The sequence below is a fragment of the Akebia trifoliata genome, chromosome 7 (genome assembly GCF_017979445.1).
Source record: "Akebia trifoliata isolate Shusen 1 chromosome 7, ASM1797944v1, whole genome shotgun sequence".
In the NCBI taxonomy this organism is placed as follows: Eukaryota; Viridiplantae; Streptophyta; class Magnoliopsida; order Ranunculales; family Lardizabalaceae; genus Akebia; species Akebia trifoliata.
In genome coordinates this window covers 32,582,447-32,594,985 of record NC_141381.1, presented here as the reverse complement: position 1 = coordinate 32,594,985, position 12,539 = coordinate 32,582,447, and the positions used below count along the sequence as shown (strand labels likewise).

The window sequence follows — 12,539 nt, the reverse complement described above, 5'->3', positions numbered from 1 at the left end:
CCACCTGACGAGTCATTTTATCACGACTCTTTGTTTTTTTGTTTTTTTTGTTTTCTTTTTAATTAGAATTGTGATGAATGCACGTGGTAAATATATATGCGGTTTGTACATAGTTGACATGGCAAGGGCATATAACCCCGGATGTTTTTCTTCAAGATATACAAGGAAAAGATATGCATTTTTATGTTCTTACCAATTTCAATTAATAGATATCTCGAGTCCAAATAGTGGTTTTTTATTATAATATATCGGTTCGGATTTTAATCGGATTGGATTAGGGTTAATTCGCAATCAATCCAATATTTTAACAGATCTATATATTTCAATCTAAATCCAATCTGAACCTCGAAATTATCAATCCAAAATCTTTTTTTATGAATCAGATTGAATGTTGGATAAAATTTGAATCATTACTAGTCTTACTTAAGACAATAATTACTACAGTAAGATCAACTTGAAAAAAAAAAAACAAATTAAGCCATTAAAGAAAGAATATAAACCCTAACACGGTGCATCTCAAAACCCTAGCTCCTTGTAAAACGATGACTAAACCCGAAAAAAATATATATAAACCTAACTCATTGTTATCTTCAAGAGGAAAATGCAACAAAAGAGAGAGAGAGAGATCCTAAACAATTAGCATAAAATTCAATTTCTCACATATAATTTTGAAATCTGATTCTATTCTCAACACACCGAGTAGGGCTACCAAAGGGTCGGATTTGACCATGTATTTGATCTGGTCCAATATGAAAAATATGAATTGAATCTAAAGTTTGGATTTTCGGATTGAATTTAATTTATCCCCTATCCAATCCAATAAACATTGAATTGAATTACTGCTCTACTATCTAGTTCTTTGATTTCTCATACATCGTGTATGCATTTACAGTATTTCCCCCAAAGGGGAAGGCTAGAATTATGTTTGTTTTATGGATTTTGAAAAGTGCAGGTTTTCAAGAACAGAAATCTTATGATATGTTGAGAATCTCTTACGATAATCATCCACGTCTAAAACGTATTTTGATGCCCTGGAGGTTGGATAGGATGGCTTTTTATGTAAGGATTGTATTGTCCCTAATTTTTATGAAATACAAGATGCTCATTAAATGGTTTTAAAAAAAAAACTCATCTTTACTTATACGACTCTAGATATTCAAAAAAGATTTTTTCATTTTGATTATTTTCGAGACGAAACAAAGTCATTGGATTCTCATTTATACATATCATGGACAAGCCAAGCTAATAAAGTTAACCAAAGGAGTTTTGCACCATTCATGTTGCAACGCGCACATCACTTAGATGGGCTTTAGAAAGTAATGGAGGGGGGAATGAAGAAATATAATTAGATACAACTATGATTGTTTTTTCAAGTTGTATGAGAACCATATTTGGATTAATTGTTAAAGGTGCAAAATCCCAATTCTCCCTCTTTCAACTTCGTTGTACATATGTGGGTTATGGGCGTTTTAAAAATGGATCAACATTTAATTGGATCAGATCAGATCGATTTTGGATTTAGTGACTCAAACAAGTCAAAAGCTTCTCACAAAAATGATAGCTAATGAGCTCTTAAATGTCGAAATAACTCACCTTATCATTCCCACCTCCACCCATTGCTTGTATTCCGTGTTTAAAACAAGATCACTCAAAAATGAGATAGTTAATGGTGGAACTTTCCAATCGAGATTAAATACCAAAAAACTGTGAACAATCGTTAATGATGGAGCTTCTAAAGGATATAAAACCCTAACTCTTCGTATACACTAACTAACTCACCGTCTGTTTTCATTCTCTTAAAGAAGATGAACTTACTGTTGATTTCTTTAGGATTTGATCCAATGGTGTAGATTGGTTTAATCCAATGTTTAAGATAATTTAACCTATGTTAGAAGGGAAACTGAAAAGAATGGCATTTTTGTAAAATAATAAGGAGAGCGGTATTTTGATATTAATATATGATGATATCAAAGGTAATTATTAACGAAAGTCCAGGAGAGCAGACCACATCTCATGTTTTGTGGGTAGGGACTATCACTAATTATGACAATTTCGTAGGAGGGTATTACTAAAATATCCTTTTTTTTTTCTCTAAGAAAGCAAGTTAATGGTCAGCAGAGGTGAAGGCATGTTGGATCCAATTGGAACTAGATGAGGCCATTAAGGTCATTTGGAATTAATTAAAAAAAAACAGAAAAAAAAGAAGAAGAAAGAAATAGAGGAAGAAGTTAGACTAGATGGAGTGACCGAGTGAGTCCTAATGGGTCTCGGAGCCAAATATGATCCAATAACAATGAGAAAATCTTAGATTGAATCAAATCCAATTCAATAAACAATTAGTATTTATATTTTGGACTACCAAACGCTGAATAGTCCCTAAATGGTTCAATGATAATCAAAACCCAAGATTATAGTCCAAGCCCGACCCATATAATGATTGGGCTAAACTACATAAAAACTCATCTATGTCGAAGCCCAGCTTGACCAACACGTTTTCAAGCCTATTTACTAGTTGGGCTAAATCAGGCCCATTTTCAAATAGTCATTTTCTTTCATTTATATAAATGGGTCAACGTACAATAAACTATAAATAGCTACATTAAGCTCTAGAGCTACTATTGGCACCCCAACTTTTACTTATTACACCCTAATTTCTTAAATTATTTATATCATCCCAATTAAAGATTGAAACACATTATCTAAATATTACAAAGATTGGGCTCAAGTTATCAATTAACATTTTAACACTTATTCAAACAATTTCAGTAGTTGTTTACAATTAAGATTCCGACTTATATAAAATCCAAAACCTAAACAATAGAAATCTAAAGAGAGGGAGAGAGCTACTATTGGCACCCAAATTTTACTTATTCTTAACCATTCATTTACTTTTTATTATTATTTTTAATTGGGGTGTAGTAAGTAAAAGTTGGAATGCCAACAACAGCTCTCTTAAACAATAGTATAAACTGGTCATTCTTTGATTCCTAAACCACATACTTCTAGATTACAAAGTAAATAATAAAAAAAGAATATAGAGTGATATAGTGTTATAGAATGCTCATCCAATCTACAACATCTATCACAAAAAAAAAAAAAAAGAAGAAAGAAGAAGACATGTAGGTGAGAGTGGACCCATGCAACATAAGTACTTGATGATCTATTATAAGAGTATTTCCCAAGCATTGCTGGTGTGTGAGCTTTGCTCACTAACACATGTTCCATTATTACCTCTACAAAGAAGCACATATGCACCTTTATCATTGGAACATATATAAAATATAGTGGTGGAATTGTAGTTGCTTTCACATAGAGCTCTTATATGATTTGAATACCCCCTCTTTTCTCTAAAGAAAATGTCATAATTGCATCTTTGAACACTCATATTCAATGGTGGGTTTTTGATTTTTGTTGTTGTTGTTTAAGTTGGACTTAACCCATGACCATAGTAACAAAGTTTGGATTCATTAATTAATCGGTGAGGGTTCAATTCAGTTAATTCGGATAAATTCAAGAAAATTTCGTTAAAAAAAAATTGAGAAATTTTCGGAGACTATACAAAATATTATATTGGATATCTTACTAAAACCGCTCATTTTAAACCTCTTTGTAAATTCTATATTCTTGATTTTTGAATGTTGAAAAAAGTAAAATTTTGGAGGTGAAGGGTAAAAATGTTACCATATTCCATGATTAATTGAGGGTTCATTGATTAATTTATCTAATTAATTCGCTAACTCCTAATTCAGAGAATTTTGTGACTCTGCCCATGATCCCAATTAATTGAGCTATATGGGTCCAAGTCCTATGTTTAGAAAGAATGTTCGAGATGAATATTCTAAAGGATTGAGAGAGGAAAATAAAGAAACAAATGTCGATTAATGTAATAAGAGTAGATATGGACAAAATTGAATTAACATAAGATTAGTCCAATCGGCCCCACATTTTTGAGACAAGACATCGATGATGATGAAATAGTTGAGTAGGTTTGCTCCCAAGTCCCAACCACCAGGATTCATAACTAGGAAATGGTGAGATCTTCAAATATCTATATAATTAGAGTTGCGATAATCTGACTCTCCCATGTGGCATACTCAAAATACTTTCCTGGCATGGCATGTGCTAGAAATATAGATTTTTTACCTCGGTATACACATCCCTATAAATATGTGTAGTTGTGTATCTCAAGGCAAAAATATCTATGGTTCTAGCACATGTGACATGAGGAGAATATTTTGAGTAGATTAATGCTAGAGTGACCTCAGTGAGAGACACACGAGAGACATTTTCTCGTGGTGGTGAGCACATGCCTATAAATGCATTTTTTCCGAGATACGAGTAAAATGCATCTAGAGACATGTGCGTGCCACCACGTCAAGGTGTCCCCCGCTGAGGTCACTCTAGCACGACTCTTTTGAGTATGGTGGGGGAGTCGGAAAATACTTACTCAAATGAAAGGTGTCAGTTAAAATCTTATTTTTAATAGATATTCTACCTATATTTTATTCACCTCATTCAACCCAAGGCCTAAAACATGCCTTTAATTTAACGTTTGACTTTCCAGTGTCACATTAGATTTGTTCACTTAATGTGGTTGGTAATAAACTGCGAATAGGATCATACCAATAGCAATCGACACGTAACACACCTAAGTCCACACCAAATATACTTTAGTAAAAGTTTATAAAATGATAATCAATGGCTTAAGATGTGCTAATGTAGTTTGGAGGAAGATTAAATCCTAAACCCAGTCCATTTTGATCTGATTACTTTGAGTTTGGATCAAGGATTTGGGTTCCAATAAGGATCATATATAATAACGTTCGAATAAATTTTGAATTAACCATCTTATATAAAATATGGTATATTATTTTTAAAATTTTATAATCAATACTATGTGAAAATGGGTAAATTTGACGTCAAGACCCATCAAATTTGCTTGGATTTAATTAAATTTGATGGACCTTGACGTCGAATTTATCCTTTTTTTCACATAGTGGATGTACGTATACTGAATCTAAATATTGAGATTCGATAAAAATCCAATCCAATAAGTTTTTGGTTCTGATATGAATATTTTCGTACTGTTATTGGATTGGTTCAGATCAACTCATCATCCAAACCCGATCCATTAATGTCTAATTTTGAGTTACATGGTAACTAGGTTTGGTTAAGTGGATGACTAATTGTTCATTGAGAGCAACCCATGTCCAATGTGGTTCTAGGGTTAGGTCAAGGAGGCCCAAGAGTATGGGGGACCAACCAAGCATAGACTAGGGCTGAGCATCTACAAATGTGAGAAAGCATAAGGAGAAGACAAAGAAGTGGCCAACCTTTCCTTGTAAGATGTCAAGTTGTCAATTTAAGCATCAATTTTGGAGGGTCTTAACTCTGAAGTAAAGTCTTTCAGGAGAGAAGTAATGCCAACACATGTATAGAGGAGACAATGGTACTTGTGGGTGGGTGGGTCCATGTGCTATGCTTAATCTTCAATATGGTCCTTCAATGTGTTGGGCCACTCTTTGATTAATCATGGATAAGATAATGTACAATCTCTCATTTACAAATTGTACGTTCAGGGCTTTATTTTTATTTTTATTTTTTTATGTCGGGGGTATCTGAATTTACATCCAACCAGGGGGATCGGAAGAGCCAAGGCATAGGGTCCCTCCCCTAGCACGTGCAAACCTGCACATCACACACACCAAGTAAGTGAGGGTGCGCTCCCATGGGTGGCCTCCAGGAAATATTGCTCATACTGGGGATCAAACTCACAAACTACAAACTCTCACTGCTTATTGGATCCAAAATTGCCATTGAGCCAATCCCTCGGGGTTGTTAAATATATTTTAGGGCATTTTTTGGATGGTCAAATGTATTTTTGGCATTGATCCATTATTGTTAAGTTAAAAATAGTTAAATCAGATGGTCAAAATTCACCCGCTCGCATCATTTTTGTGTCATTAGCCACAAATTTAAGGTACAAACTGAGAGGACCGTTCCGAGGTGTATGGTATCACTATAGAAAAATGTAGGAAAGTAATGTACTTTTGTGTAAAGCATTTTAATTATACCTATTAAGATGAAAATGTACTCACAATGTGCATCTACATGTGGGATTAAAAAAAATTTAAGTATAATTAACTATGTAATTCTAGTCTCCTTCACATAAAATTCCATAGTTCTTGAAATCCCCGACAAAAAAAAATGGCGTAAAATGGAGCTTATCGAGCAGTTTCAGTGTGATTAACAGTTGCTAATAAGACACTCGCATCATAATCATAATCACTGCAACATGAGCCGGCTCGACAAGAACAAGGCCGCACGATCACTCAGATACGGCCCATGCATGTTGGCCAACCTGTGACAAGATTATAGTGAACATAAACTAACATCCAAACGCCTCTTCATGTATATAAAACAAAGAATCCCAAAATCCTTAGATACCTAAAGTCAATATGTAAAAAAGTATATACGGAATGCTATAGCCAGGTGCATTAAATTTGGTAGTTATATTCAATGAATTAATGGAACTTGATCTGATGACATTGTATTTGGCAATACCTACCTTCAATCATTCTTCTAAGATTAAAATATTTTCTGAAGTCAAAAGCATGTTTGATAGACACAAGAATCCACTCTTGATTTCTTGAATTTGTCCAAAATTAGATTTTAAAAAAAAAATTAATAGATTTTAGGACGTAAATATCGTCAACGTTTAATTTTTCAGTAAATGATGAAAATTTTGTGAGATTTTGACTTTTATAGATACCAAAATTGCTTTTTTGGTTGATTTCAAGAAGAATAATAATTTTCTAACGCCCTGTCACAAAATTGTAGATCATTTACCTTGGGATACATAAAATTATAAATCTTTTTCTTATGTATCTTGAGGCAAGTGATCTACGATTCTATGATTGGGGTGTATGTCAGAAGGGGGCATTAGATTATCACGACTCTTTCAACAAAGAACCCATAACTTTTGGAAGTTGTTCAAGCTCCTAAAAAATACTTCCTAAAATGTTGTCACCAAACAATTGATGTTGTTATCACAATGAATAATGATGACTGCACGCGGTAAATCATACGCGGTCTGTATATGGCTGATGTGGCGAGAGCACAAAACCGCAAATCTTTTTTCATTGTGTGTCCCGAAGAAAAATATCAATGGTTTTGTACTCTTGCCACGTCAATCACGTGCAAACCGCGTATGATTTACCGTGTGCATTTATCATGACTCTTTATCACAATTTTTATGATAATAATTTCATATAAGCATTTGTTGTTGGAAGTAAAATAATGCCAAATAAAACCTACATTAATAGGAAGATAAGATAAGCTAAGAGTAAATATTGAACTTATCCAACATTCGAAAATATCACGTGGCACGTTTTTATAAACCTTGACCTCGTGATCTCTTAGTTATATAGAAGTGGTTCGAACGTGGTCCTCCTAGACAAGAAGAATCAACTTGATTGGTAATTTTTAGTGGTTGGATTTGAGATTTTTATTTTTATTTTAAAATCATGGGTTGAAACAACATGTTGATCCCCAAAGTATGATATGTAGGGATCATCAATCAGATTGTTTTTCTTTGTAGATTTTTTAATAGGTGGGCCAAACATTGATGGGTCAGTGGTCCCAATAAAGTGCCATAGATGATACTTTTGAGGTGTTTCTCCCTAACCATACCTATAGAGTTGAAATGGATATTTTATAATTGAGAAGAAGAAAGTCCAAAAGAGAAACGGTTGGAGATTCGAACCTTTCACCTGTGTGAGTTTCCTTAAGAGCAAGACAAAGGAAGGAATAGTTAGGAGTGGTTATTTTTGGTAAGTTTCTCACAACTAGGGATGCTCAAAATAGTGAAATCTTGGCCGTTGGATGGGGTAGCGTAGAGTACTCAGTTGAGTACACGTGCTGCTTGTTATCTTTTCTTTCCTCTTTCCATCTTTGCTTCCATGCATGGATTTCTCCTCCAAATATTGCTCCAAGAGAGAGAGAGAGAGATCCTTTATTTTTTCTTCTTTGGCCACTTCGTAGCCATCATTAGCAACAATGGTCGCAGACCCATTTGTTCAAGTTTGATTTTTTTTTTTTTTTGTGTGTGCTAAATTTCAATTACCCAAAGATAGACTGAGAGCAGAGTTCTTACTTTTCTCTGCATCAGATCTTGTTCTTGATCAAAAACAGTTTGAAATCTGAGATGGGTTCTTCTCGTGTCAGTCTACACATGATCTGATTCAATTTTCTTGCCAGATTTGAGTTTTTTTTTTTTTAAACTTAGTTTTCTGATCTGGGTTTTTCTTGATTCCTCTGTTTCTTTAGCATTTGTGTTTCTTTGATGAAACAAGATTGAAAATCAAACCATTCTTGCAGATTTGATCTTTGTTTTAGTTTCTTGATCTGGGTTTTTCTCTGGTTATTAAGTGATCAATGATGGAAGAAGATCAAGAACAGAGGCATCTATGCAAATTCTGCAACAAAAGCTTCCCTTGTGGAAGATCTTTGGGAGGTCACATGAGGTCTCATATGAGCAACACTTCAACTAAAACAAAAGAGAAGCTTGATAAGAAGAAGGTCTCTGTCTCTTCTTCTTTTAATGGTGGAAGCAACACTAACAACAACGCTTACATGGTTGATTTTGAAGCTGTTGGTCATGCTGGTTATGGTCTTAGAGAAAACCCTAAGAAGACTTGGAGAGTTTCTAATTCAATTTCAGGAACTTCGCAGCAAGAGAAGGTCTGTAAACAATGTGGCAAAGGGTTTAAGTCATGGAAAGCTCTCTTTGGTCACATGAGATGTCATTCTGATAGAGAGAAGATCTCTAATAGCTTTGATGATGATTCATGGACTGGTGAGACCCAAAAGCTTGTCATGGACAGCCAATCTGACAACGAAGCTTTGGCGCCAAAGCGAAGGAAGAGATCAAGAAGAACAAGGTCTAAGGCTACTATCACTACTACTACTACTACTACTAATACTTCTACTTCTGTTTCTGAAATTGAGCAAGAACAAGAAGAGGTAGCTATGAGTTTGATGATGTTGTCTAGAGATGTTGGGTATTGGGGTGGATTGAATTCTGTTGCCGAGACTTCGGATAACCATTCTGTCATTGTAGAAGTTAGATCTTCGGGTTTGGACTCTAATGGTGATCATCAAACTGTGAAAAAGATGATTAAACCAAGGGATAAGAAGTTGGATTCTATTGTTTCGGATACCGAAAATGTTCGATTTGAGAGGGAAAGATCTGAATTTGGAGGGTCTAATTTTGGGGTTCTGAGAAATGGGCTCAAGAAAGTAGAATCAGAAGTTTATGTCGATGGGTTTATTGGAGAAGGTAAGTTCAAGAAGCCTAAGCTAGATGTTGAAGCTGGATTCAAAGTATCTGATGCTGAATTGGGGAAAAACTCGTATAATGAGAACAGAGTCAAGTGTCTTGAAGCTGAATTAGGGAAAGATTTGATCGAGGAAGCGGATGATCAAGCTGATTCGGAGTGCGGGAAGTATAATTCGAGCAAGAGAAGTAGACATGATGCTGGTGATCTCGAACTTAGGGGAGATTCCTTAAAGAAGATAATGTATGGAGCTTCAGATTCACCAAAGAAAGGCAAATACTTGTGCACAACTTGCAACAGATTTTTCCACACTTACCAAGCTCTCGGGGGTCACAGAGCGAGTCACAAGAAGGTGAAAGGCTGTTTTGCGTCGAAAATTGAAAACAGCGAGAACAGCATTGAGACCGACGTCTCTCCTGATCTTACAAATGTAAGTAAGGTCATCAACAAGAACCCAAATGAAGTAGGCAATACTGAGACTAGTTGCGGGTCGAAGAAGACTAAGCACGAGTGCCCAATCTGTTTCAAAGTTTTCACATCAGGGCAAGCTTTGGGTGGCCACAAAAGGTCTCATGTGGTCGAGAGCTCTGAAGCCAAAGGCAGCCAGACTATTGTAGTTCAGCAAAAACTCCCCGAGATTCGTGATCTACTTGATCTCAATCTCCCTGCTCCAATCGAGGAAGATGCCAATAGCCACATCAGGTTTAAGCCGTGGTGGGGCGGAAGCAACCACAACAAGCACGAGCCACCAGTAGGTTTGATCTCTAACTGAGTTTACCGACAAGTTGGTGTCTTTGTAGCGGTTCCGATGAAGACCCGGGAGTGTACATACAAGTTGCTGAATATTATTTCATTAATTCTTTACAGATTCAAAACTATGCCTTATAGAGGTAACAGTTTCGTTTGCTGCTTACAGCCTCTAAGTAGCATTTTTTTTTTTGAGTTTCATATCTTTTTTTGTTTTTTTTCCCTTTAATTCTGAGAATAAATCTTCATTGCTGCAAATTTCAAGTTCTTTGATATGTTTCATTTCGAAAATTTGAGACTATAAATGAATATTGTGTTCTTCTTGCATTACATATTTGTCTGATCAACACTATCGATGTGAATTAACATTTTCTTTTTGTAATTAACTAACAAGGATAGAACCCCATATCTCAAATTTCTTGAAATTGGTTTCCTCCCAACTTTGTTTAACTCACATTGTCTTTACTAATTGCTAGCTAAAGTAGATCATATTTGGTAGTTCTTGTCATAGTGGAGTGAAAGGGGTTGTTGAGCTAGTTGAGATCCCATACTCAATATATTATTGCGGTTCCAAGTAACATAAACTTGAATCTCTTGCTTGGTTTTTATCAAAGATCATTGGGTTCTTTTTAAAAATCATCGTAGTCTTTTGAAAATATTTAATTGAGTGATCACCATTGTTACTTGGTATAGATGCAATTGATGGGGTAAGAGAGAGAGAGTTCTTTTCTTTGAAGTAAAGAGATGTGGATGAGTTTTTCTTGTTATGGAGTGAGGGGTGATGTATTAATTTCTTAAGGTAATAAGAAATTCAAAGACATTAGTTTAAGTTCTGTTTGGAAGATTAAATTTTATTGGTAGTAAATAGATATTACGGAGTAGTTGGGCTACTTTTTGAAGTCTTAAAGTTTAGAGTGGAAATGATGGGTAAGTGAAGTCATGAGGAAACAAGGTTGATGACCCTCAAAGCATTTTTTATAATACAAAAGATGGCATGTGAGCTCAAGGTGGTTGTTTAGTCACCTACAATAAAACATGACAACCCATTTCACTTAATTGATGTCTTTTTCTTCCTTTTCTTTACAGTAGCACTCACTCATAGGTTCTTTATTCTGAAGGCTAAGCTCTAATCACATAAATATGGAGAGATGTGGTCACAATTAAATTGGGTTTGGGTCATCTCAAAACCAGGACCACTTGAACACGATTTTGCGTAGTAGGATCTCTAGGTGTGCCAATGGGAACAATTCGACTCGACCCAACGACCCATTGTGGCGATTATGTGAAGTCAACATGTCCACTATAATTTTTTTTACATTATCTTGCTCTAATAACAATTTGGTTTCTATCCCTCCAATAGATTTAATCTCCATTCTTTTGTTAGGTAAACCAAAAGAACTTTCTTTCTTGATTTTGGTGTTTCACTTGCTCTGGTAGCTGGCACTTGCAGTTACTTTATCACAAGTAGAAAAATATTGAGAAAGTTTGGCATTTAGTTGGGTCCTTATCACGTTCCAGGATATTTTGGTCATTAAAAAAGTTTTGTAGGTGGGGAAAGGGGTATTTTGGGAAATACATCCCGGTTACAGCTAAATCCAACATTTTTAGTTAATGAGGGTAATTTGGTAATTTAAGGGTATCCAATTTGTTTTATTTACTGTTGTTTACTTTTATGTGAGTTAACATATATTCCAACATTCTAACGAATTCCTGGGAATTAACGAAGGACACTTCGATTCATTCATTCAGAAGGGATTATTATGTCAAAATGAAGTTCATTAAGGGTATTTTCGGTAGTTTGTTACAATGAAATACACAACTGACATCTGTCTCTATAAACCAATCAGTAATACTTTCTTTACTAACTAAGTAACATTTAAAATCTTATTAAGGACCGTTTATCTCAAATGGATTACCACATTGGCAATCCAATACGACAGCCCTCTAGATTTCATGGAAAAACACATATAAAAAAATAAATAAAAATAGATGGACTTGATCTAAAGTTTTGAAAATGGACGGCTACCAAACTTCCACGGAACTCCTGAATTTGAAATTAAAATTCAACAGTGAAAAATAACATTTTTTGAAATTATTTTTTCAAAATTCATATAATTTTGTCTTTTACAAGTTGAGCTCAAGCACCATTAGTAAGGGTGAAATCCTTACTAACTTAGTGAGGTTAGTCGCACGCTGAACAATATGTTCATGGAAGATGTGAATGATGAGATCAATGTTTTATAATTGAACCAATTGAATTGAAATTTGTCAAATTGATTGGGCCATGATCAAAGCCTAGTTCGATTTGACTTTCCCATATATTAAAAATTTGGAAAAACACATATTTTTTCCAAAATTATTTTCATTTATGTTGATAAAAGGATAATAACTACAAAAATCGACAATTAATTAATCGAATCGATTTTATTAAAAAGTAGAATTGGACCTGGTTGG

At 34.7% G+C, this 12,539-nt stretch overlaps 1 protein-coding gene across 1 annotated transcript; it reads left to right on the top strand.

The window, feature by feature from the left end:
- The first annotated feature begins 7,968 nt into the window (after window positions 1–7,968).
- LOC147399169 (uncharacterized) lies at window positions 7,969–10,249 on the top strand. Its single transcript, XM_086448626.1, has one exon. The coding sequence runs from the start codon at window positions 8,437–8,439 to the stop codon at window positions 10,108–10,110; it is 1,674 nt and encodes a 557-aa protein (XP_086304752.1). The 5' UTR covers window positions 7,969–8,436; the 3' UTR covers window positions 10,111–10,249.
- The last annotated feature ends 2,290 nt before the right edge of the window (window positions 10,250–12,539 follow it).

What these genes read in the sequence shown, in the direction of transcription:
- LOC147399169 (XM_086448626.1), top strand. Translation starts at nt 8,437, where the DNA reads ATGATGGAAGAAGATCAAGAACAGAGGCATCTATGCAAATTCTGCAAC.